General features: G+C 45.7%; 2 protein-coding genes across 3 annotated transcripts in view; one reads left to right on the forward strand and one right to left on the reverse strand.

Annotated features, from left to right (window-relative positions):
* JRK (Jrk helix-turn-helix protein) overlaps positions 1 to 22257 on the forward strand; it is a 387231-nt gene that overhangs the window by 319496 nt on the left and 45478 nt on the right. The gene's annotated exons all lie outside the window — the stretch shown is intronic.
* LY6K (lymphocyte antigen 6 family member K) lies at positions 7639 to 11244 on the reverse strand. Of its 2 annotated transcripts, none has more exons than XM_050801046.1 (3): positions 10571 to 11244; positions 9494 to 9607; positions 7639 to 8011 (listed from the first exon to the last, which is right to left on the reverse strand). In XM_050801046.1, exons 1-3 carry the CDS (start codon positions 11115 to 11117, stop codon positions 7731 to 7733), a joined length of 942 nt encoding a protein of 313 aa, XP_050657003.1. In that variant the 5' UTR covers positions 11118 to 11244; the 3' UTR covers positions 7639 to 7730. The 2 variants fall into 2 exon arrangements, with proteins under 2 accessions (XP_050657003.1, XP_050657004.1); XM_050801047.1 differs by lacking the exon at positions 7639 to 8011 and adding an exon at positions 8098 to 8258 and having other exon boundaries at positions 10571 to 10836.

Consider the following 22257-nt stretch of genomic DNA (forward strand, 5'->3'; position numbering starts at 1 on the left):
TACCATGTTGAATCATGATCCAGTTCCCATTTTATTTTTGGCCTCTGAAATGTTCGTGTTAACTTGGCATAGAGTTGAAAAGGATTTAAGATATTTTTTCATTCAGGATTTAAAAGTGTTTTTTTTTTAATTTTTTTTAAATCTGAGCAGCCAGAGAATCAGATGAAGTGTTTTATAATAGAAGAGTTTTAAGCTATTGCAAATAGTCTGAATATCATGTCCCTCCAAAATGTTGCAGTCTAATCTCCATTGCATTGGTATTAAGAGGTGGGGTCCTTTGGGAAGTAATTAGATCATGAAAGTTCCATCCTCTTAAATGGGATTAATGCTGTTATAAAAGAAATTGAAAGGATCATTCTAGCTCCTTCTGCCACATGAGGACACATAGAAGGTGTCATCTATGAGGAACAGGCTCTAATCAAACATTGGCTATTCTGGTGAGGGCTCAAAAGAAGAGAAGAGCTATAGAGAAAATCCTCAGTCTTCTTGGAGATTATCCAAGTGGTCATGATCAAAATCTGGGTAGAAACATGGACAGTAAAGGCCATTCTTATGAAGTACCAGACAGAAATGAGGGACAGATTTTATCAGAAACTGAAGGAAAGGCAATCCTTGTTACTAAGTGACAAATAACTTGGCTGAATTGTGTTCATGTTCTAGCCTTTTGTAGAAGGAAGAACTTATCAGCAACAAGGTAGAATATTTGAAAGAAGAAATCTCTAAGCAAAGTGTTCAGGGTGTGGCACAGCTTCTCTTGACTGCTTATAGTGAAATGTAAGAAGAGAGTCATGAATTAAAGACAGAATTTATCATCAAAAGGGAAACAAAACTTGAATATCTGGAAAATTCTCAGCCGACAATATTGTAAAGAATGTGAAAGTGTGTCCAGGAGAGAAACCAAAGGTGTGGTCAAGCAAATGTTTGATAAGGAGACTAGTATGGATAGAAGGAAACTGTATGTTATTCATCAAGACAATGGAGGAATGATCTTGAGGGCATTTCTGAGACTTTCATGGATGTCTCATCCACCACAGGTCCAGAACACCAGGGTCTTGGGAGCAAAATGATTTCAAGGCTTTGCTCTCTGCATTCCAGTTCTGGGCCTGCATTGGCTGTTACAGCTGTGGCTCAAGTAGGCCCAGGACCAGTTCAGAGTGCCCCCCAGGAGGGCAGCGTATGTGGTAAACCTTGGCAGCATCTGTATGGTACCATTTCCACATGGGCTTTGGAGGAATGGTTGCCTCCACCTAGATTTCAAAGGATGCCTCAGACAGACTTAGGGCACAGGCAGAGAACAGCAACAGATGTGGCGGGGGTCACTGGAGAGAGCAATACTCAGTGGCATCATAAAAGCAGGGCTGCCCTGAAGACCCCAGAGCAGTAGAGCCACCAGCATGCAACTCCAGCCTGTGAGAGGTGCACCTAGCAAAACCCGGAGGGCAGGCTGCAGGGCTGCCAAAAACCTTGGGGGTTCAAGCCCCACTCCAGTGTGTCCAGAATGTGTGGCGTGGATTAAAAAGTATTTTGGAGACTTAGATTTAATGTTTGCCCTGGCCGGGCGCGGTGGCTCACTCCTGTAATCTCAGCACTTTGGGAGGCCGAGGCGGGCGGATCACAAGGTCAGGAGATCGAGACCACAGTGAAACCCCGTCTCTACTAAAAATACAAAAAATTAGCTGGGCTCAGTTGCGGGCACCTGTAGTCCCAGCTACTTAGGAGGCTGAGGCAGTAGAATGGTGGGAACCCGGGAGGCGGAGCTTGCAGTGAGCTGAGATCACGCCACTGCACTCCAGCCAGGGAGACAGAGCAAGACTCCGTCTCAAAAAAAAAAAAAAAAAAAAAAAGATTTAATGTTTGCCCTGTTGGGTTTTGTACTTGATCAGGGCCTGTCACTCCTTCCTTCCTATTTCTCTCTGTTGAAATAAGCATGTTTATCCTATACCTGTCCCACCATTGTATTTTGGAAGCATGTCACTTGTTTGATTTTGCATGTTCATGGCTGGAGACAAATTTGCCTCAGAAGAAATCTTACCTTGAGTCTCATCCGTATCTATTTTAGGTGATACTTAGATAAGACTTTGGATTTCAGACTTTTGAGTTGATGCTGGAACTACATTAAGACTTAACTGAAGTTAAGAGTTTTGAGATGGAATAAATTTATTTTAAATGTCAGAAAGGCATGAGTTTGGGGGCAGGCAGGGGCAGAATGGCATGGTACAAATGTTTGTGTCCCTCCAAAATTCATATTGAAACCTAATCACCATTGTGTTGGTATTAAGAGGTGCAACCCAGCCCGGCGCGATGGCTCACACCTATAATCCCAACACTTTGGGAGGGTGAGGCCGGTGGATCACCTGAAGTCAGGAGTTTGAGACCAGCCTGGCCAACATGGCAAAACCTCGTCTCTACTGAAAGTACAAAAATTAGCCGGGTGTGGTGGCAGGTGCCTGTAATTCTGGCTACTCAGGAGGCTGAGGCAGGAGAATAACTTGAACCCAGGAGGCGGCGGAGGTTGCAGTGGGCCAAAATCTCACCACTACACTCCAGTCTGGGTGACAAGAGCGAGACTCCATGTCAAAAACAAACAAACAAACAAAAAAAAGAGGTGCATCCCTTTTGGAGGCACCCCTCAAGAATGTGATTCATGCCTTTATGAAAGAGACCAAAGGGAATGTCTTCGCCTCTTTAGGTCTTTCCAGAGACACATAGAAGGTGCCATCTATGAGGAACAGGCCTTCACCAGACATCAAATCTGTTGGCATCTTGATCTTTGACTTCCCCACCTCCAGAACTGTGAGCAATAAATTTCTGTTCTTTACAAATTAATTAATCTAAGGTCTTCTGTTATAGGTGACTCTCTAATGTGGCAGATTGTTGGGAACAAGTTTCTATACTCTTTATTTTTCTTATACTACATGGCTAAACTCTCCACTTTAATGTTTTATTGCAATGGTAACAATGTATATAGGCTTATCATGTTTTTGCGTTTAGACAGAACACTACTAATGCTTCACCACTAAGTATGGTGTTTGCTTTAGGTTTCTGGTAAGTAACTTTTTTCAAAATATTGAAATTGCCTTCTATTCTTAGGTATCCAAGATTTTTAAAATGTTATAACTGAATATAGATTATCATTTGGTTATTATTCCGTATTCTTTTGCTATGGTGAGTGATATCTTTTCCTAAGATTTTATTATTCTCGCATTTTTGGGATAAATTGTACTTATCATAATGTATTAGTATTTTACTACACTTGGATTTGATTAGCCAATATTTTACTTATTTTTTGTTCACAATTATGATGGCTTCTAATTTCCTTTCTTGTGCTGTTTCTGTTTTATAGTATCAGTTTTGTGTTGCCCATAAAAGAATTTAGTCAGTAATAGTTTTTTAGTGCTTGAGATAGAAAGGCACTTCAGAGACCTGGACATGTTTGTTTGACGAAGCAGAGCCTTCAGAAAGTCTAGCTGTTTTGAGATTTATGAATTAATTCATGTGTATTACAGGAGGGTCATTTTCTGTTTTCAGAGATCAAGACATGAAATCCATGTTCAAGATACTTTCTAGTGTGTCTTCATGTATCCTCTGAGTCTAGCCACCAGGCTACCAGCAGCTCTTGGAAACCCTGACATACTTATTCTTAGAAGACTGCTTTCTGGACTCAAAGTGGAACCTCAAATTTTCAATTTTGTTTTTAAAGCCTACACATAGGTGATGATCTATACATGCATATATATTTTGGAGAATTTATAATTCTGAAAACCATGCTGGTCTTACGGAACCCATACATTACCCTTTCCCCGTGTGTGCTCCAAGCTGTGGTGGCACGTGAAAGGGGGTCCTTCCAGCAGTGGCCCACAGCCCTGTGCTGCTTACTTGCTCATTTCATTTACAAGAGCAAGAAATACACATTCTTGTGTTAAGTCATTATGATTTGGGGATTTCCATTACTCACACACCTGATCTAGTAGGAACACAGTAGCCTATTTTAACAATATCATTTATTCAATAATCCATTCCTTCCCCATTAGTTTTGAGCCTTCATTTATTGTGTACTAAGTTCTGGTTATTTTTAGTGGTTGTAATCTCCTTCTTTCCTACTCTCTTAATCATGGGATTGCCAACATCTGCTCTGTGTTTCTGTGCCGTCTACAGCCTCTGGCCTTGGTACTGTTCTTCAAAACTGATATTTCTAACCTTACTTTGACTTCTCCACTCAGTCAATCTCCCACAGTTCATCACTCAACTGCTCTCTTTCCATCCTGACCTTCTGAACCGGCTCACACCCAGATATACTTTTGTCATCTGCCTTTCCCCCTCATAAACATGGACTGCTGCTGGGGAAAATCCACCACTGAACTCTTGCAGGTCTCTGCAAATGTTTAATGCCCTGTCTTAGCCATGACCTCCACAATGCTGGGCTATCCTATGTTATGTCCCCTAAGATATCCCTTCTCTCTTGCCTTTAGGGATAGTCCGAAGCTTCCATCATGGCACTCAAAGTCCAACCTTATTTGTACCCTCATTCTCTGAGCAGGCACCACTGTATTCTGTTTCACAGAGAAAATGTGAGTGCTGGGGATGAATTCTTTCAACTTCCTGGTCCCTTCCCATACATGATCTTCCTCTGTATTCTTGCCTATTGCTCTTCCACGTTGATAGAAGTGTCTGCTCTCCTTGTCAGCGTCTCAGCCTTGGATCTGTCCCCTGTTCTATTCTGCCTGTGTAAGGACCTTCCCTGACCAGCTGGGCCACCATCTCCTGCTTCTCCAATCCCTCACTCTAGACTGACTCTTAACCTTTTGTCAACATATACTCAAGCTTTTACATTCATAATGGAGCATCTATGTTGAACCTTATTCTTTTCTAGACACTACCCTCCATTCTGTCTTCCATCCATGGTGACTTTTCTAGAAAGAGCATCTATCACACCGGAGACAGCAAACTCCTTGATCCATTCTAATTCCTAACCCTGCAGTAATTTTCTACGTCCCTTACTCAAGTAATTGGGAGTGCTCCTAGTATTACCAGAGACCCAGCAGTTCCCAATTTCGGACCTTTCCATATTCACATTTCTTGACTTGCTATTATTTTACATCACAGATTACATCCTTCATTTGAAGAGACTTAAATGGAAGGTTGCCATGGAAACTCTCTCATATGGCTGACCTCCTACCTCACTTGCTCTTTCTGAATGAAGTTCCCACTTTTGCCTGCCTTAACAAAAGTAATGCTCCGGAAACTCAAGTCCAGGGCTGTGAATTGGAAGCAGCTGGGGCTACTGTTTCTGGGTGCTGGTATGAATGGCAGGATGTGAACACAAGCCTGTGATGGGTAAAAAGATGTACACACAGGCAGAGCCTGACAGGTGCTGGTGGTCCTATACGGTCCTGAGTTGCTGGCACCCTCCCTGCCCACTGCCCCCAGAATGGACTTTGGCCTCAGGTTTGAAGTGTTCAGATGTGACTGAGATGAGCCTGTTTCCCATGCCTCAGGAAGAGCGAAGAAACTCTATCTGGAAGGTTCCTCAGGGTTCCCCACCCAGCAGCCTCTGGTATTAGACCAAGCAGTGGCTGGCCAGGATGGTGGTTACAGAAGGGAGACAAAAGTGGGCAGTGGGTAGGGTCACATCCTCCCTAACACTGAATAGGCAACCTGGGGAGGAAGGATGAGTGATCTTTAGAACGTTCATGGAAAATGCATACTGGGAAAAAGAATGCACGGATTTCAATTTTTTTGCAACAAAATAAACTTACACTAACTTGTGAAAACATGTCTGAACAGGATCTAGTTTGAGGCCCTAAAAAGTATAAGACAATAGTTTGAAAAGAGCTCGTATCAGACACATGAATTCTGCTAAAATTGAAACCAGAACAAATATGCAATTGATGGTGAAGCTTGGCTGGAAAAATGGTGAAATCATTGATGATTTTTTGAAAGTTTATAGGGACGATGCCTCAAAGAAATCAGCAGTTTAAGTAAGTGGATTACTCATTGGAAGAAGGGAAGAGATGATGTTGGAGACGAAGTCCATAGCAGCAGACCAGCCACATCAGTCTGTGAGGAAACAATTCATCTTGTTTGTGCCCTAATTTAAGAGTACTGATTAATAACAGCAGAAACAATAGCCAATGCTGTAGGCATCCCAAGGTGTTCAGCTTACACAATTCTGACCAAAATTAAAGTTAAGTAAACTCTCCACTCAGTGGGTGCCAAAACTGTTTCTCCCAGCTCAGCTGCAGATAAGAGAAAAGCATTCTCTGGCAATTTTAAACAAGTGGAATCAAGATCCTGAAGCATTTCTTCAAATAATTATAGCCAAAGATGAAACATGGCTTAACCAGTACACTCCTGAAGGCAAAGCACAAGCGAAGGAATGACTACCGAGAGGTGGGAGTGGTCCCATCATAGCAAAAGCGGACATATCAAGGGCAAAGGTCATGGCAACCGTTTTGTGGATGCTCAAGGGATCTTGCTTATTGACTTTCTGGAGAGCCAAAGAACAGTAACATCTTATTATGAGAGTGTATAGAGAAAGTCCATGATTTAGCAGGAAAACACCCAGGAAATCATCACTCTGGAGAGCTTCATCAGAGAGCCCTTCTCCATCATGACAATGCTCCTGCTCATTCCTCTCATCAAACAAGGCCAGTTTTGTGAGAGTTTCAATGGGAAATCACTAGGCATACACCTTCCAGGCCTGATTTGGTTACTTCTGTTTTAAAACTTTAAAAAATCTTTAAAGTCCCCCCACTTTTCTTCAGTTAATAACGTAACAAAGACTGAAGTGGCATGGTTAAATTCCCAGGGTGCCCAGTTCTTTCGGGATGAATTGAATGGCTGCTACCATCACTTACAAAAGCATCTCAACCTTGATAGAGCGCATGCTGAGAAATAAAACCTATTTTTTAATTGTTATCTTTTAGTTCAATTTTTCTGTGAACTTTTGAAGTCCCCTTGTATTTGTTTCAGGTGGAACTCTGAGTCTGATTTCTCAGCTCTCCATGGATGGCTGCATCTTGATAGAGAAATGAAGGCCATTTACCCCGATGCTCTCTACTGGGCCCAAGTTTCAGATGTTGAACACACATGTGTGGGAATGTATGAATCCGTGCATCTGTGCCAGCTGGTGGGTGAAGTCTAAGTTTCTTCAACAGAATTAGTTATCTTCTGCCTCCTGGAATCTGGTAGGAAAGGTTGAGGAAAAGCAGCCATCCATAGTGCCTCCACCACTGGAATGGGGGCAGCCCTAACGTGTGCCCCACTGTCCCCCATGCTGAGGAGTCCTTCACTCCAGGGATGTCTTCACCCCAATCATTCAGACTCCCCCAGTGTTTCTGCGTCACCTGAAAGGTCAGAAGCATCTGGGCACATACTCTCCATGAGTGGTGCTTTGGCCTCCCTCCCCATCAATACTGAAGCCCTCAGAGGCAGAGGGGAGTCAAGGAAAAGAGTGGCCGTCAGCAATAAATGAGTTACAAGGTTTGATTTCAAACAGAAAACCCTGTCACCAAAATCACTACTCAGGAGATCTGGACTTCCTCTCAATGTGAGCTGAAGAACCCTTGAGGGTTAAGAGCCAACTTCACCTGATCCCCACTCTCCCATCCCAAGACCCTGGGAAGTCAAACCAAGAGGTAATCAACAGAAAACAAGTTTAATGCAACAGGTGACAATAGTCTGGAGCGAGTCCATGCTTCAGAAGGCTCAGTCCATGACAGTCCCGTGGCTCAAGGCAGGCTAAGGCCGGCTGCAATGGAGACCAGCAGCAGGAGGACGGCCAGCCCCAGCCCACCACAGCTGTCACCCACACTCCCAGCATATTCTTTGAACGATGATGTGTTGATAGCCGGCCCCTGTAAATTGCAGTAGCGAGTTTTACAACACTTGAGGTAAAAGAAGGGCAGGGGCTCTTCCAGGAGAAACCGCTTCTCCTCTGGCTTGGGTATCTCAATCGCTGCACAACTAGCGGAGCATTGCTTCGAAATTATGAAAAAACGTGGAAATATTTCTAATAGGAAATAAAGACCGAGAGAAGGCAATCACGCAATTCCAACGCCTGACACCGAGGCCCTTCTGTCTGGGTCAAAGCCTTATCCCTGGTGGCCCTGTTCAAAGGTGCACACTCAATTGGGGCACCAAGTGGGGGTCGGGAGGACGAGGGCCAGGCCTGTGTGTTGAATGCTGCTTTGGGGAAGGGCTGGCTTCTGCGTGGTATGGCCTGTCCACATGCACTGGGAATGTGGGTCTAGGGGTCGCTATTTGGGAACACACAGGTCTCAACTTCTCAAACACAACGTTGGCTCAGGCCTTTGTGACCACAGACAGACATATGACTCCCAGCCATTATGGCCATCACCCAGGGCATGGAGCCGGCCTCTCGGTGGGCCTGGCTCGGCTCTGAGCTGGGGTCTTGTCTCATGACCACACTTCATCTTATACTTCACTGTACAAATCATTTTGCCATATTAAGTTAAAAAGTCAATGTTGGCTACACAGAGTCTGAAGCATCACCTCGGCGCCCCACCAACTTCGTGGATACCGAAGGGCTGGAGAGCAACTGCTGGCTGGAATCAGAATTCACCAGCCCTGAAGATCGCCCTGTGGGCAGAATGTGCTGGGTGTCCAGATTCCCCTCAGGGAGGGCTTCATGTACCCAAAGGTTTTCAGGGGAATCACAGATGACAGAGCAGCGGTCTCCACTTTTTGAGGCATGCACCCTTCTTCGAGAACACACTTGAAGGCTGTACACCTTGGTTTTGTGCATCTCTTGTAAGAGTGACACAGACACTGTTCTCAGTGGCGCATTTAACATTATTAAAGCTTAATTTTTCATTTAAAAATGGATGACATGAAACCCAGATTTTCTTCCTACCTCCCAATATTTTATCTGGACCCACTGTAGCAGGCACTGTCTTACACTGGCACAGTTCTTACGGACTGAACCCCACCCCACTCCCCCTTCACCTCTCCCTGGCCTCTCAGGACTTTGCTCTTCACATTTTAAAGGACAAAAAAAGGCAGGGTGCGGTGGCTCACACCTGTAATCCCAGCACTTTAGGGGGCCGAGGGTGGGTGGATCACCTGAGGTCAAGAGTTTGAGACCAGCCTGACCAACACGATGAAACCCAGCCTCTACTGAAAATAAAAAATTAGCCGGTGTGGTGGCGCGCGTCCATAATCCCAGCTAGTCAGGAGGCTGAGGCAGGAGACAGCCTCTACTGAAAATAAAAAATTAGCCGGTGTGGTGGCGCGCGTCCATAATCCCAGCTAGTCAGGAGGCTGAGGCAGGAGAATCGCTTGAACCTGGGAGGCGAGGTTGCAGTGGGCTGAGATCACGCCACTGTACTCCAGCCTGACTCCATCTCAAAAAAAAAAAAAAAAAGCTACTTTCTATTAGTTATTCCCTATTGAGAAAAACTAGACAGCCCTGATTCCTGAAAGTCCTCTGTTCACCTGCCTGTTGGTCTCCAATAAGAAGGAAGATACTCACTCACGGCCGCTATAACGCAGTATGGCTCTGTCCATTGGCACCTCCTCGGGTTCTCGCACTCAAAAGTGTTTTCTCTCTCACAAACGTGACACCACACTCTATCGTCACCCTCGTCTGAAAGGAGGAATACAAAAGAAAGTAGAATATTCCAGTTATCCGTGCCTAGCTGAGGCACACAGCCAGCATCCGAGCCAGCACAAACTCGGCGGGTCCCCATCTTTCTCCCCCTGAGCAGTGGCTAGGGCCACATGACTCTTGAGTGAGCCGCATGGGGAGAAAGCAGGAAGGGTCTCAGGCCACGTAAGAGCTGCCCGCTTCCCCTTCGCCTTCCCCCATGATTTTAAGTGTCCTGAGGCCTCCCCAGAAGCCAGCACCATGCTTCCTGGACAGCCTGCGGTGCTGTGAGCCAATGACACCTCTCTTCTTTATAAACTGTCCAGTCCCCGGACTTCTTTACAGCCTGAGCGATTTGTCTTCTCTCCTGGGGGCTCCCCCATCCTCCCACATCCAAGCACACAACATGAGCGCACAGCGCACCCCCACTCGGCCGCGGCACCCTGACCCCGGGCACGGCCACGCTGCACCCACGGGCCCTGGCATCTTCCGGCCGACGGCTGCGGAAGCGACCCCGGGGCTCGGGTCTGCTCCCACGTGCCCTCCCGCCCACCTTCCAGGTCCACCCGCCTCCCAGGTCCTGCACCTGGCTCCCTCAAAGGAGGCCTCCTTGGTCTGGGTTGGGCCTGGCCTAGCTCTGCAGGAGGCGCCCACCCTCCTCCCGCGGTTTGAACTGTGCTCAGCCCGCGAAGCCCGCCGAGGCCAGGCCGCCGGGGCCTCCAGCCTGAGGGCTCCCGGGGACGCGGCGGAGCAGGGCAACGGCTGGGGAAGGGCCGGGCTCAGGCTGCCCCGCCGCCCGGGGGGAAGCCGCACGAGGCGAGGCTCCCCGGAGGCTTCCAGGCGCCGCGGGCCCCCTGAACGCCCTGTTCTCGCGGCCTAGTGGGGGCGGCGGCCACGCGGTGCTGGGCAGACGCCGCCGGCCCCGTCCTCTCGGCCCTGGCTGTCGGGGCGAGCCCGGCTCACCCGTCTGCGGGGTGTCCTCCGGATCTTGTTGTCTCGCAGTCAGGTTGAGGTGTGTCCACACCCGCGGTAGGGCCACGACCAGGAGCAAGGCGAGCAGCGCCATCGTCCCCAGCAGCGCCCTGTGAGAGTCAGCGCGCGACGCCCCCTCCTGGCCCTTCCGGAACCTTCGCAGCCTCCGCGCGCCGCTCCCCGGGTCTGGCCGGTAGGGGGAGCCCCGCCGACCCCAGGGCGCCCGCCTCCCACCCGCCGGGGCTGTCGGGGTTCTTGGAGCCCCTCTCAGCGCCCCGCGGCCACTGGCGGCCCTGAATGCCTGTTCTGAGTCCCGCCTTGTGCTGGTGTCGGAGCGGCCGGCAGCCAGGCAGGAGCGGGCGCGGGAGCCCCGGGAAACGCAGCACCTGAGCCCGAGGGCCGTCTCCTTGGGGACCCCACACTCCACAGAAAGTGGCCAGTGGCCGGGTAGGGGATTTTCTCCGCTGAAGAGCACGGGCGCACCCCTAATAACTCGCCCCTGAATAGCTTTTAGCTCATTACAATACCAAAGAGACATACCCCTGGACAGAGATTTTGGATTCTAAGGAAACACGCCGGTGCATTCGTGTGTGAGGTCACGGCGCATGCGTGCCCAGAGGACTTCGCAAAACTTGCTTACTGGTACGGCCCCTACCCGGGCCCTTCATGAATAATCCTGTAAAACTCTCATCAGGAGGGTCTCCCCAGCGTGAGTAGGGACGGACGCATTCTTTTGAGCAGCCCACCCTGTTCCTCTTTCAGGCTGTACTGCTTTCCTTCACCAAAAGCTCCAATAAGAATTTCTCCTGGCGCCTGTAGTCCCAGCTACTCGGGAGGCTGAGGCAGGAGAATGGCGTGAACCCGGAAGACACAGCTTGCAGTGAGCTGAGATTGCACCACTGCACTTCAGCCTGGGCGACAGAGGGAGGCTCCGTCTCAAAAAAAGAAAAAAGAAAAAAAAGAGAAAGAAAAGAATTCCTCGTAAGTCACTAGCTTTTGGCTCTATCTCCTGAGTGGCAGATTCTGTCTTGTCTCTCTGAGCTCCTGACTCTTTAAATAAAAAGGTTACTTAACCCTTTACCTCTTGCTGTGTATCTCTGGTCTGAATTCTTTCCTCCAAGAAGACCAAGAACTGGAGGATTTCCATGTCTCTCACACTAACAGTGCTACCCAAACATCAGGGTTGTCATCTAGGTCTGCTGCCCTGCACAGAAAGCCAATCACCAAGAGCAGTGCCAGAGAAGAAGGCCTCATTCAAGTGCTATAGCCCAGAGACGGGTGCTCAGTCACAAATCCCTCTCCTCAACCCACTAAAATTAGGAGTTTCTAGAGCAGGGAAGAAATGTCACCCCGTGTGGGAAAACAGAAATTAGGGAGAGTGAGGAGGCAGCTGGGCTTCATGACTGGTGAGGGGTCTGGCCTCAAGAACCTGCTGAGTTTCAGTGCCTTGATGCTGTCTGGAAGGCCCAACAGTTGGTTTCGTGAGAAAGGAACTCAGATAAGACAAATGTAACTTTCCCAAGTTTTAAGCTAGGGTGGGTCAATTTCTATGTTTATTCAAAAGAAACCCTAAATACTAGTTTTATGGGAAATTGGGCAGATCTGAGTAGACCCCAAAGGGCAATCCACAGGTGTTGTTCTCCACCATGCTTTTTCCCCTCAATCCTCTGTGTAGAGGCCCTCTGTTACCACAGGAAGGAGCAGGACTTTCACACTCTTTTCCTTTCTTTTCTTTCTTCTTCTTCTTCTTTTTTTTTTTTTTTTTTTTTACAGTTGTGATATGGTTTGGATCTGTGTCCCCACTGAAATCTCATGTTGAATTATAATCCCCAGTGTTGGGGGTGAGGCCTGGTGGTAGGTGATTGGATCATGGGGGTGGTCCTTCATGAATGGTTTAGCACCATCCCTTTGGTGCTGTTCCTGTGATAGAGTTCTCACGAGATCTGTGTTTTTAAAAGTGTGTGGGCAACTCCCTCTCTTCCTCCCAGCCACGTAAGAGGTGCCCGCTTCCCCTTTGCCTTCCATCATGATTGTAAGTTTCCTGAGGCCTCCTCAGAAGCCAGGACCATGCTTCCTGCACAGCCTGTGGAACTGTGAGACAATTAAACCTCTTTTCTTTATAAATTGCCCAGCCTCAGGTGTTTCTTTATAGCAATGGGAGAAAGGACTAATACAAGTTGCATCATATTCCATGGCCTTGATGTACCATAGCTAATTTAAATAGCCTCCTTGAATGAACATTTGTGTTGTTCACAGTGTTTTTACATCTCACACGTCAAAGTCAAACACATTATAGGATGAATCTCTAAACATGTTATTCGGGAATCACAGAATTGTAATTCTGGGCATACACAGACCAGAAATGTGTTTGGTGTGTCTGACGAACAAAGAGAAGGTTGAAAGTTTTATTTAAGAAATGTTACCTATTGTTTAGAAAGAAAACTTGTGGGCACTGGTAGAGGTTTGGGGAGCTGGCAGGCTCTGATGGGTGAGTGACACAGTAGGTAGACCTTGTCTTTGAGTCACGGCAGGTCGTTCCAGCAGCTGTGAGGTACACCTGATTGTAAAGTTGCAGCAGGCATTTCAGCACATGGGCTTGCAGATGGTTCTTGGAGCAGGTGCTGTCTGCCTGAGTGGTTTTCCTCTGGCCCTCAGCCTTGACTTAGTTGGGTATGACCAGAATAACTCAATATATGAAGTCAACTTTCATATACACAACACTGCAATTGTCCCTAATGTCATTCCTTACGTATATCATTATACTACAACTTCCCAGAAATGAGACCAAAGGACAAAAGTTAAATATATTTGCAGTTTATATGAGTATTGCCCAGTTGCTGTATCTGGTCTTTGAAGAATTTTGTCATTGAGGAGTGAGTGCTTGTTTTCATGGCAGCGTCAGAAAGAATATCCTCTTATTCACTCTTTGGATTTTCACCAGTCTGACAGATGAAAATGAAAATAGTATCCAGGTGTATTTTTAATTTGCATTTTTAAATTATGAGTGAGGTTGAGCACTTGATATGGTTTGACATGTTTGATATGGCTAGTGGATATTTGTATTTTCCTGTGATCTCTCTATTTATGTCTCTCATTCATTTTCCTGTTTAACAGACATTGCTTAACAGAAGGCAATATTTGAGTTGCTGACCAACCCCAAAATAGTTGTGAGGTACGATATCAGCAGGATTTGTTTTCTGAGCCTTGATCGTGACCCTGTGATCAAAACAGGACGTAACAAAGAAACTGGCCCAAACCAGCTCGGACCAAGATGGTGACAAAAGTGATTTCTAGTTGCCCTCATTGCTCATTATATGCTAATTATAATACATTGTCATAAGACACAAGGGCACCATGACAATTTACAAATGCCATGGCAATGACCCAGAAGTTATATGGTTCATATATGATGCCATAAAGGCTCATGACACTGGATCTTGGGAGTAATTTTTCAAGGAATATCAACAAAGTCTTTCCTGTGTGGTTAATTCATGAATGCTACTTTGGAATGTTCTGGATGGTCTAGACTTTCCTCTGTAATCAACACTGAGCCCTGCAGAACTTTAGGAGGGCCACCGGACCTTGCTACTCTTAAAGAAAAGGCTGAAGTGGAGGAATTGATTCCCACTGATTTTTTTTTTTTTTTTTTTGAGACAGAGTCTTGTTCTTTCACCAAAGCTGGAGTGCAGTGGCATGATCTCCACTCATTGCAACCTCTGCCTCCCAGGTCCAAGTGGTTTTCCTGCCTCAGCTTCCCAAGTAGTTGGGATTACAGGTACAAACCACCACGCCTGGCTAATTTTAGTATTTTTAGTAGAGATAGGGTTTCACCATGTTGGCCAGGCTGGTCTTGAACTCCTGACCTCAAATGATCCATCTGCCTCAGCCTCCCAAAGTGTAGAGATTACAGACATGAGCCACTCCACCTGACCTTGATTTTATTTTTAACCGTCCTGTCTGAGAGATTATTTGTGGAGGCTGACAACAAATGTGCAGGGTTTAACAGTGCAGTCTGCCGCATTTCTTCAGCTATACCTGATATTGTAAAGACCGTCCAGGTAATGCAACAAGCTGGAGGTAAGGGTTGCAGGTGGGATGCCCTAATATACTCCATTGGTCTAAAGGCACATTTCCTTCTTTTCCACCCACTATTGCAGTCCAGCCAGGCATAACTTTAGGAGAATGTGGTTTGGTAAACATGTACCATTTGGCACAGGGATATTTGAATTTGCTGGCATGAGGAGTGGCGAGACTTGGACTAGCTAACCATGAGAGTGAGTTAGTAGAGATGTGGGTGCCGTCATGCTGATGGCCTGCTCAGAGAAGCACTGGGCTGTTTTCACCCAAACACCCAACAGAACCTGGTCAAATGCAAGGCCCAGTCCGGTCTGGGGACTTCTCTGGAATGCCTGTGCCAGTATAACCACGAATGTCCCTCAAACAGAGAGAAGCAAGTTATTATCTCTTACTGAGCCCTTTGCTAAACAAGAAGCAGAGCTATGTGGACCTATGAGAGATTTGGAGACACAACATTCCCCATTGAGGAATACACTGCCCTTGCTATTCTGAATTCAAATGGGTCCATGAGCCAATAGAAGCATTAACGTATTTGCAAGAGGTAGTGCATGCAGCTTCACGCAGGCCTCCTGAGCCAGTCGTCGAGCTGTGGTTAGGAATATCTGCTATCAGGATACTTGCCGCCTGGGAACCCTTGGCAGAAGCCAGCATTGCCACCCAGCAGGGGCCTCTGGTGTGTTGCAGCTGCTCCTCAAATGCCTCTGGCAGACAATAGCAGCTTATGACCTCCTTGCCAGGAAAGAGCATCAGATAGCCTTCAAACCAGAAATGCCTTTCATGTCTTGATGTCAGAGAACCATTCTACCAAGAGGAGAAGCAGCCCAGCAAAGTCTCTCACCCAGAAAGGGTGAGAGTATATTCCAGAGCGGGGGGCAGGAGGACTTCCACAGCAGAGGCAATGGGAGGAGCCTTCAAGGGCTGCTGTGTGTTCAGAGCCCAGCCAGAGCCAAGCAGGCCTCTGAGCTCCCTGCTAGAAGTTCATGTCTGCAGGGCATGTGGCTGCTTGGAAATTAGCCACATAGACCTCACAGTCTGTCTTTGCTGGAGAAAGGCAGGGCAAACCATATCATACACCTTTATAACATTGTTTCAAATCCAGAAGTGTGATGCCTCCACCTTTGTTTTCTTTTACAAAATTGCCTTGGCTGTTTTGGTTTTTTTGTGGTTCCATGCCGATTTTGGATTTTTTTCTTTTCTCTCTTTTTTTGGGGGGAGGGCTGGAGTCTTGTTTTGTTGTCCAGGCTGGAGTGCAGTGGCACAATCTTGGCTTACTGCAACCTCCGCTTCCCTGGTTCAAGGGATTCTACCACCTCAACCTCCCGAATAGCTTGAGACTACAGGCGTGTGCCACCATGCCCGGCTAACTTTTGTATTTTTGGTAGAGACGGGATTTCGCCATGTTGGCCAGGCTGGTCTCGAACTCCTGACCTCAGGTGACCCACCCACCTCTGCCTCTCAAATTGTTGGGATTACAGGCGTGAGCCAACGCCCCAGCCAGATATTTTTTTCTATTTCCATGAGAAATACCACTGAAATATTGATAGGGATCACATTGAATTTGTACATTGCTTTTGATGGGATTATTAGGGAACCAGGAGTGTAGGCGAGCCAGGGTGACACCATTTTCAAGCCAGTTCCATTTTAAAACTAGCAAGGCACATTCTTTGCCAGTCACAGCCCATGGTCACAGCTATTGACAGCTAAGGAGGGAGTTTAGGAATGCCTGCAAGGACAAATTCCTATGCAACAAAATGTCCAGATGCACCAATATCTCATAACAATATGTGCTCTTAAAATAATTAGAGTCATGTGGGAGGCTGAGGCAGGAGAATGGCGTGAACCCGGGAGGTGGAGCTTGTAGTGAGCTGAGCTCGCGCCACCGCACTCCAGCCTGGGTGACAGAGCTAGACTCCATCTCAAAATAAAAACAAAAACAAAAACAAACCAACAAAAAATAATAATTAGAGTCATGCTTTGATGTACTTACTCACTAAAATCCCAAGGATAGTTTACTTTAAATCAACAAAGTAGTAAGTTTTGTCATGCTGTCAACCCACCCACACATAGACGTAACTTAGCTTAGCCTTTACGTAGATTAGACCCCTATATGAGAGGAGTTTAAAACAAGGACAGTGTGTTCCTCCTCTTGCTTTCTGAGGATGCCCTACTCTGCATCTGAGTAGCTTTCAATAAACGAACTCTTCTCACTGCACTCTGCGACTCACCTGAATTCCTTCCTGTGCTAGACCGAAAAACCCTCTTCCAGCCACATCTTTCTGGCGATGCACTAAGGGACCATAAGATGAGACCATATGCGGGGGAAATTTTGTCTGCAGCACCAATTGGCCACCTCTGGTAAATGGGGTCCCTCTTGGCATCCTGTGTCATGCTTAGACAAGGATGCTCGCCTAGAAAGTCAGGTTAGAGGCTGGGCCCACAAGGTTAGACGCCCTGCGGTGTATCTGGAACAATGGAAGTCTCTTTGCAAGATGTTTGTCAGTATGTGGTCTGAACTAATCCACCTTGTGCTCTCTGCTGGGGATGGGAAAGCTCTACTTCTCATCATCTCCCAGCTCATTGCTTTGCTGTACTGCGGGATTGGGCAGCCCTGAATGGCTGGCCCAAAGTTTCCACCTTCCAGTGGTGGCTTCTGATGCTCTTTATGTGTTTCTCTCTGTTCTTTTCTGCCTGCTTCGGATCTGCTGTTACTATTCTGCTGCCGAGCGGCGACTCTGCTTATCTCACGGTGTTGAGGTGAGACTCACTGTTTTTGGTATTACTAATTCAAGGCTCCTTGGAGATTGTCTTTTATTTTACAGTTCAGCCAGTTCTGGCTAAAATGTATGCATTAAAAACTCACTTAAAATGGAAGAAAAAAATGATGAAAAGGTGTTTTTTAAAAAGCCAAACTTCCTTAAAGACTACTTTACCAAAACTTTGGTCCACAGCTTTCCTTGAATTGCTTGTTGGATGTCTGGTTCATTTCCAATTGAGAAAAGTGTATGCTGTGGGAAACATGTTTCTAGGATTGTGGAAGGGTCTCAATCTATAAAGCGCTAACAGCTGGCTAACAGCGCTGGCTCTCTTGCTTGCTCAGTTTTCCCACTCACAGATGAATGAGTGCCCTGCGCTGTCCCGTCCCTTCCCGCTCTGGTTTCCCGTATGCAACGTGCTCAGCCTTCCAAGCCTTGGGACACACAGGGACACTCATGCTCCTTTATGTTCCCCTAGGGACTGGGGGTTAGTGGACCTCACCCAGAGGTGTGGGGTCCTTTGGGTTCTGTCTGCTGGGGAGCCTGGAGCCAGGGATCCTCCAGGTCAGCCAACATCCTGTTGCATGGGGCTCTTCAGCCTTCCGGGTCCCGGGACTGCAGTGCCACCCCAGTGGAGAGCCCATTTAAGGCTCAGAGGGACATTTGCCAGCATGTACTGCAGGATCCCCCTCGTCCCCTTCATTGGCTGCATATTTGCTGTCTGTGCCTCACTAGTGATGCCCGTCATCCTGAGCTTGCATGCTCTGAAGCCCTTCTCCTGGTGATTTTCTTTCTTTGGGTTATTTAATTCAGCATGTCTCTGGGCAGCATTTGAGGCCAAAAGGCTCCCAGGAACTAGTCTTGTTGAGAAGAAAAATAATTTTGTCTAATTCAGAAGTTATCTAAAGGTTAATTAAAATGATGAACTTGAAAATAGTTACTTACGAAACAAGGTAGAAAGGAGCCAGTAAGTAGGGGAGCGAGAGATGTGAATAAAAGTGATGGATATGAAGATGTATTTTTGGTAAGGAAGATTATAAAGAATAGCAAATAATGTATGCAAAAGGATCTTGTGTGGTAAATTTTTGTCCTAAAGTAAAATGACTGATGATTATTAGTCATTAGTCATTAATATGACTATGACTTTTAGCCATTAGTCATGAATAACGACTAAATGATTATTTAGGAAAGAAAGAAGGTTAGGGCAAGGCAGAAAGTTCAAGCATGTATAAGATGGTCTGTGTACACTGGGATAAAGTTTATGAAGGGAAATTTATGAAAGGAGTTTTGTATATGATTAAGTTGGTTATAATGGAAAGGAAGCCATTTATAACAGTCTTTCTAGAAATTGGTCCCCTATGTTAAAACGAAGTTGTCTTGAGGTACTGATTTGCTCTTAATGAAGTTACAAGAAATTTTACTTTCAATTTTATACCCTGTTTCTCTTCTAAACTTCTCAGATCCATATTTTAGACATTCCATTGGTTCTGTCTCACTGCTTTCAACTTTTTCCCCCTTGAGCAGGCCCGAGAAGATGACCCTCTACTTCAGCATTTTTTGTCAGCTCCTGCATCCCTTTTTTCCTCCGTTTTAACTGTTGGAATGGCCTGATGCTAATGTTTTATCTTAAAGCTCTATAAAAGTAATGTTTTCTTCTAGTATAACTTGATTTTATATTCTTGGCTTTTCTTGCTGCGTCTAAATTTTCAGTGTAATCAGAAAACTTCTCATGCTGTTCCTAAGAGTCATATATGCCCATAACCTTAAACACTGTTCCTGCACATTCAAGCACTTCTTTCCTCAAGTTTGTCTTCCAGGTTATCTAAATGGGCTTCCCATAAGGAGAAGCAGTCTCACTGCAGAAGGTTTTCTCTGCCTTTTTATCAGCTGGCTTAAAAAAAACAAAAAACAAAAAAAACAAGATTTTATGTTTTTTCAAGATAATTCCTATGCTGTCTTTATTAGCTTTGTGATTGCAAAAAAACTGAAAGTTAAAAGGGTTGAGGTTTTTACATCCATACGACCTTTCTCTATTGCTTGTTAAAGTCTTTTTGATTATTACTCTTGGTTAAGTGAATAACTATTATAATGACCTGTGATTTTATGTTGATAAAATGTTTTGAGCCTTTTAACATCTTAGAGAAATATCCTCAAAATCAAAATCCTAAATTTAGTCTCTGATTTAGTCTTATTGCTGGGGCTTATTAAACCTATAGAAATTAATCTCTGCAAGGTCATAGAATCTTTTTAGAGCTTTCTGGAAGACCATGAAGTCCAGTATCACCACCTCCAGCCTGATAATTATATATTGGAAGAAAATCAGTTAAAGGATTCCCTCAGCCCCTTGAAGCTGTCCTTATCAGGAGTTTTTAACCAATCCTTATGCTTAGTTAATAACCTGCTGTAGGACTTTGACTCCTGGACACACATATCTAAAGATGGCACTGACCTCTACCAGTATCTGGCAAAAACTCAAGTTAACTGAAGGCTTGTCTTTAGGCCTGGGCAAAGGGGACAAAGTAAAGTGCTTTCATGAGACACAGGGACAGGTCTGTATTCCAAAACATTACGATGCATTTCATAATTTTGCCTTTATCTGAAATCATATAATTTCTTCTATGTCTTTGTGGAAGGAAAATATCTTGGGCCCCCAAAATCACTAAGGTAGAGGGAAAATTCAAGCTGGGAACTGCTCAGGGCAAACCTGCCTCCCATTGTATTCATAGTCATCCCTCTGCTCACTGAGATAAATGTATATCTGATTACCTCCTTTGGAAAGGCTAATCAGAAACTCAAAAGAATGCACTGTTTGCCTCTCGCTTACCTGTGACCCAGAAACCCCTTCCCTGCTTTGAGTTGTCCCGCCTTTCCAGACGGAACCAGCGTGACTCCCTAGAATGTATGAAACCAAACTGTGCTCTGACCACCTTGGGCACATGTCGTCAGGACCTCCTCAGTCTGTGTAATGGGCGTGTGTCCTCAACCTTGGCAAATTAAACTTTCTAAATTAACTGGGGCCTGTCTCACATTTTCTGGGTTCGCATTTGGTAACCACGGGGAGATTCTGAGTGGAGGTGCCCCTGAGCTTTGACAGAGCTTCTATCGATGCTTGGTACCATCATGAACTAATTTATTGCTCAAATCAATAGGACAATTTGCTGAGGTCTGCGAACTGCCCCTCCAGAGAATCCCTGCTCTCCCAAGATTTGGTCAAGATCTAAAGTTTATTTTGGTGTACAACTCCTTTATTTTGGAGTTTTACTTGCTTCCAACAAGGAAGGGAAGTTTTCCTGTTTCCATGACGATGGAAGGCAGGCAACTCCTTTATGGAATTTGAGCTTGCTTCCAACAGGGAAGATGAGTTTTTTCCCGCTTCTTGGATGGTAGAGAGCAGTCTTCAGCCTGAGACCCATCCCTGGGTAAGTAACTGAATTGGGGTTTGTCTTGGATAAAGTTAAAGTTAACAACCAGCTGGTCTTAATTTCTTTTTACCGTTAGAGTGTTCAGTGATCATATAAGTTGTGTCATTGTTTGTTTTGCTTACGTTTTTTATTGTTTTTTATTTTTGATGTTCGTTTCTGTTTTTCTTGTTGTTTCAGTCTTTTGCCCATTGGGTTTGATCAGCTCTATCCAACTTGATCAAATCTGAAGGGAAGTTCCAAATTATGGGGAACAAGGCCTCTGAAGTGACTAAATTCCACCCCTCACCTCCCCTCCACACACACACACACACACACACACACACACACACACACAAAAGGTGGTATGGTTGGGGGAGAAAAACAGCCAGCAAAAGGAGAAAAAAAGGAAAGATTTTTGATTTTGACTACTAAAGGGGTTTTACTTACAGAACAAGGCCACCTTTTTGCTAGCTGAAAGCCTTGGCTGTTGCCCCATGCTGCGGTTCCACAGCTAAGGCTTTGCTTTCTTTTCACCGTGACAGCCTGGGTTTGGTGGGTTTGGTTCCTAAATCAAGTCCTTCCTGGTTTGACACTTGGTACCTCTGAAATAGCAGCAATTTTTTCTGACTAAAATACAGTAACAAGGCCGGGCGCAGTGGCTCAAGCCTGTAATCCCAGCACTTTGGGAGGCTGACACGGGCGGATCACGAGGTCAGGAGATCGAGACCATCCTGGCTAACCCGGTGAAACCCCGTCTCTACTAAAAAATACAAAAAACTAGCCAGGCGAGGTGGCGGGCGCCTGTAGTCCCAGCTACTCGGGAGGCTGAGGCAGGAGAATGGCGGGAACCCGGGAGGCGGAGCTTGTAGTGAGCCGAGATCGCGCCACTGCACTCCAGCCTGGGCGACAGAGCGAGACTCCGTCTCAAAAAAAAAAATACCGTAATGAGATTTAAAAGGATTATTTTAAAAGGAGCTCAATGGTTAAAAGTCAGTTTAATTAAAAGGCTAACATCCAAGACATATGTGTGTGTGTGTGCACGTGCATATGTGTATGTTTGTATTTGAAAGGTCTTCATGTGTTTGTTTTTTAGTTGTTTTTCTCCTCTAAGACCTTGCCTTTTTTTTTTTTTTTTTTAGCAAAAGTTTTTTCTTCTCGGTTGACTGAATTCTGTTATTACCTGATTATTTGACTAAAATAGTTACTGCAACAGAGGCTACTCTGGGGTTTTTTAAGGAAGAGTGTAGTTTAGACACTTAGAAATGTTTTTGTTTTAAACTATTTTTTAAGTGCACTGTAAAAGCATCACGTTGTCTAGCCTCATAGTAATTCACCCTTTTTGGAGACCCAGCATTCAGTGTGGGCTCTACCCACACAGAGCTCAGAGATCTGGTTAAAAAAAGAAAAACAGGTAGTCTCTATCTAAATAAAATTGGTCTTCTTATAT

This window comes from Macaca thibetana, chromosome 8 (genome assembly GCF_024542745.1).
Source record: "Macaca thibetana thibetana isolate TM-01 chromosome 8, ASM2454274v1, whole genome shotgun sequence".
Taxonomy (NCBI): Eukaryota; Metazoa; Chordata; class Mammalia; order Primates; family Cercopithecidae; genus Macaca; species Macaca thibetana.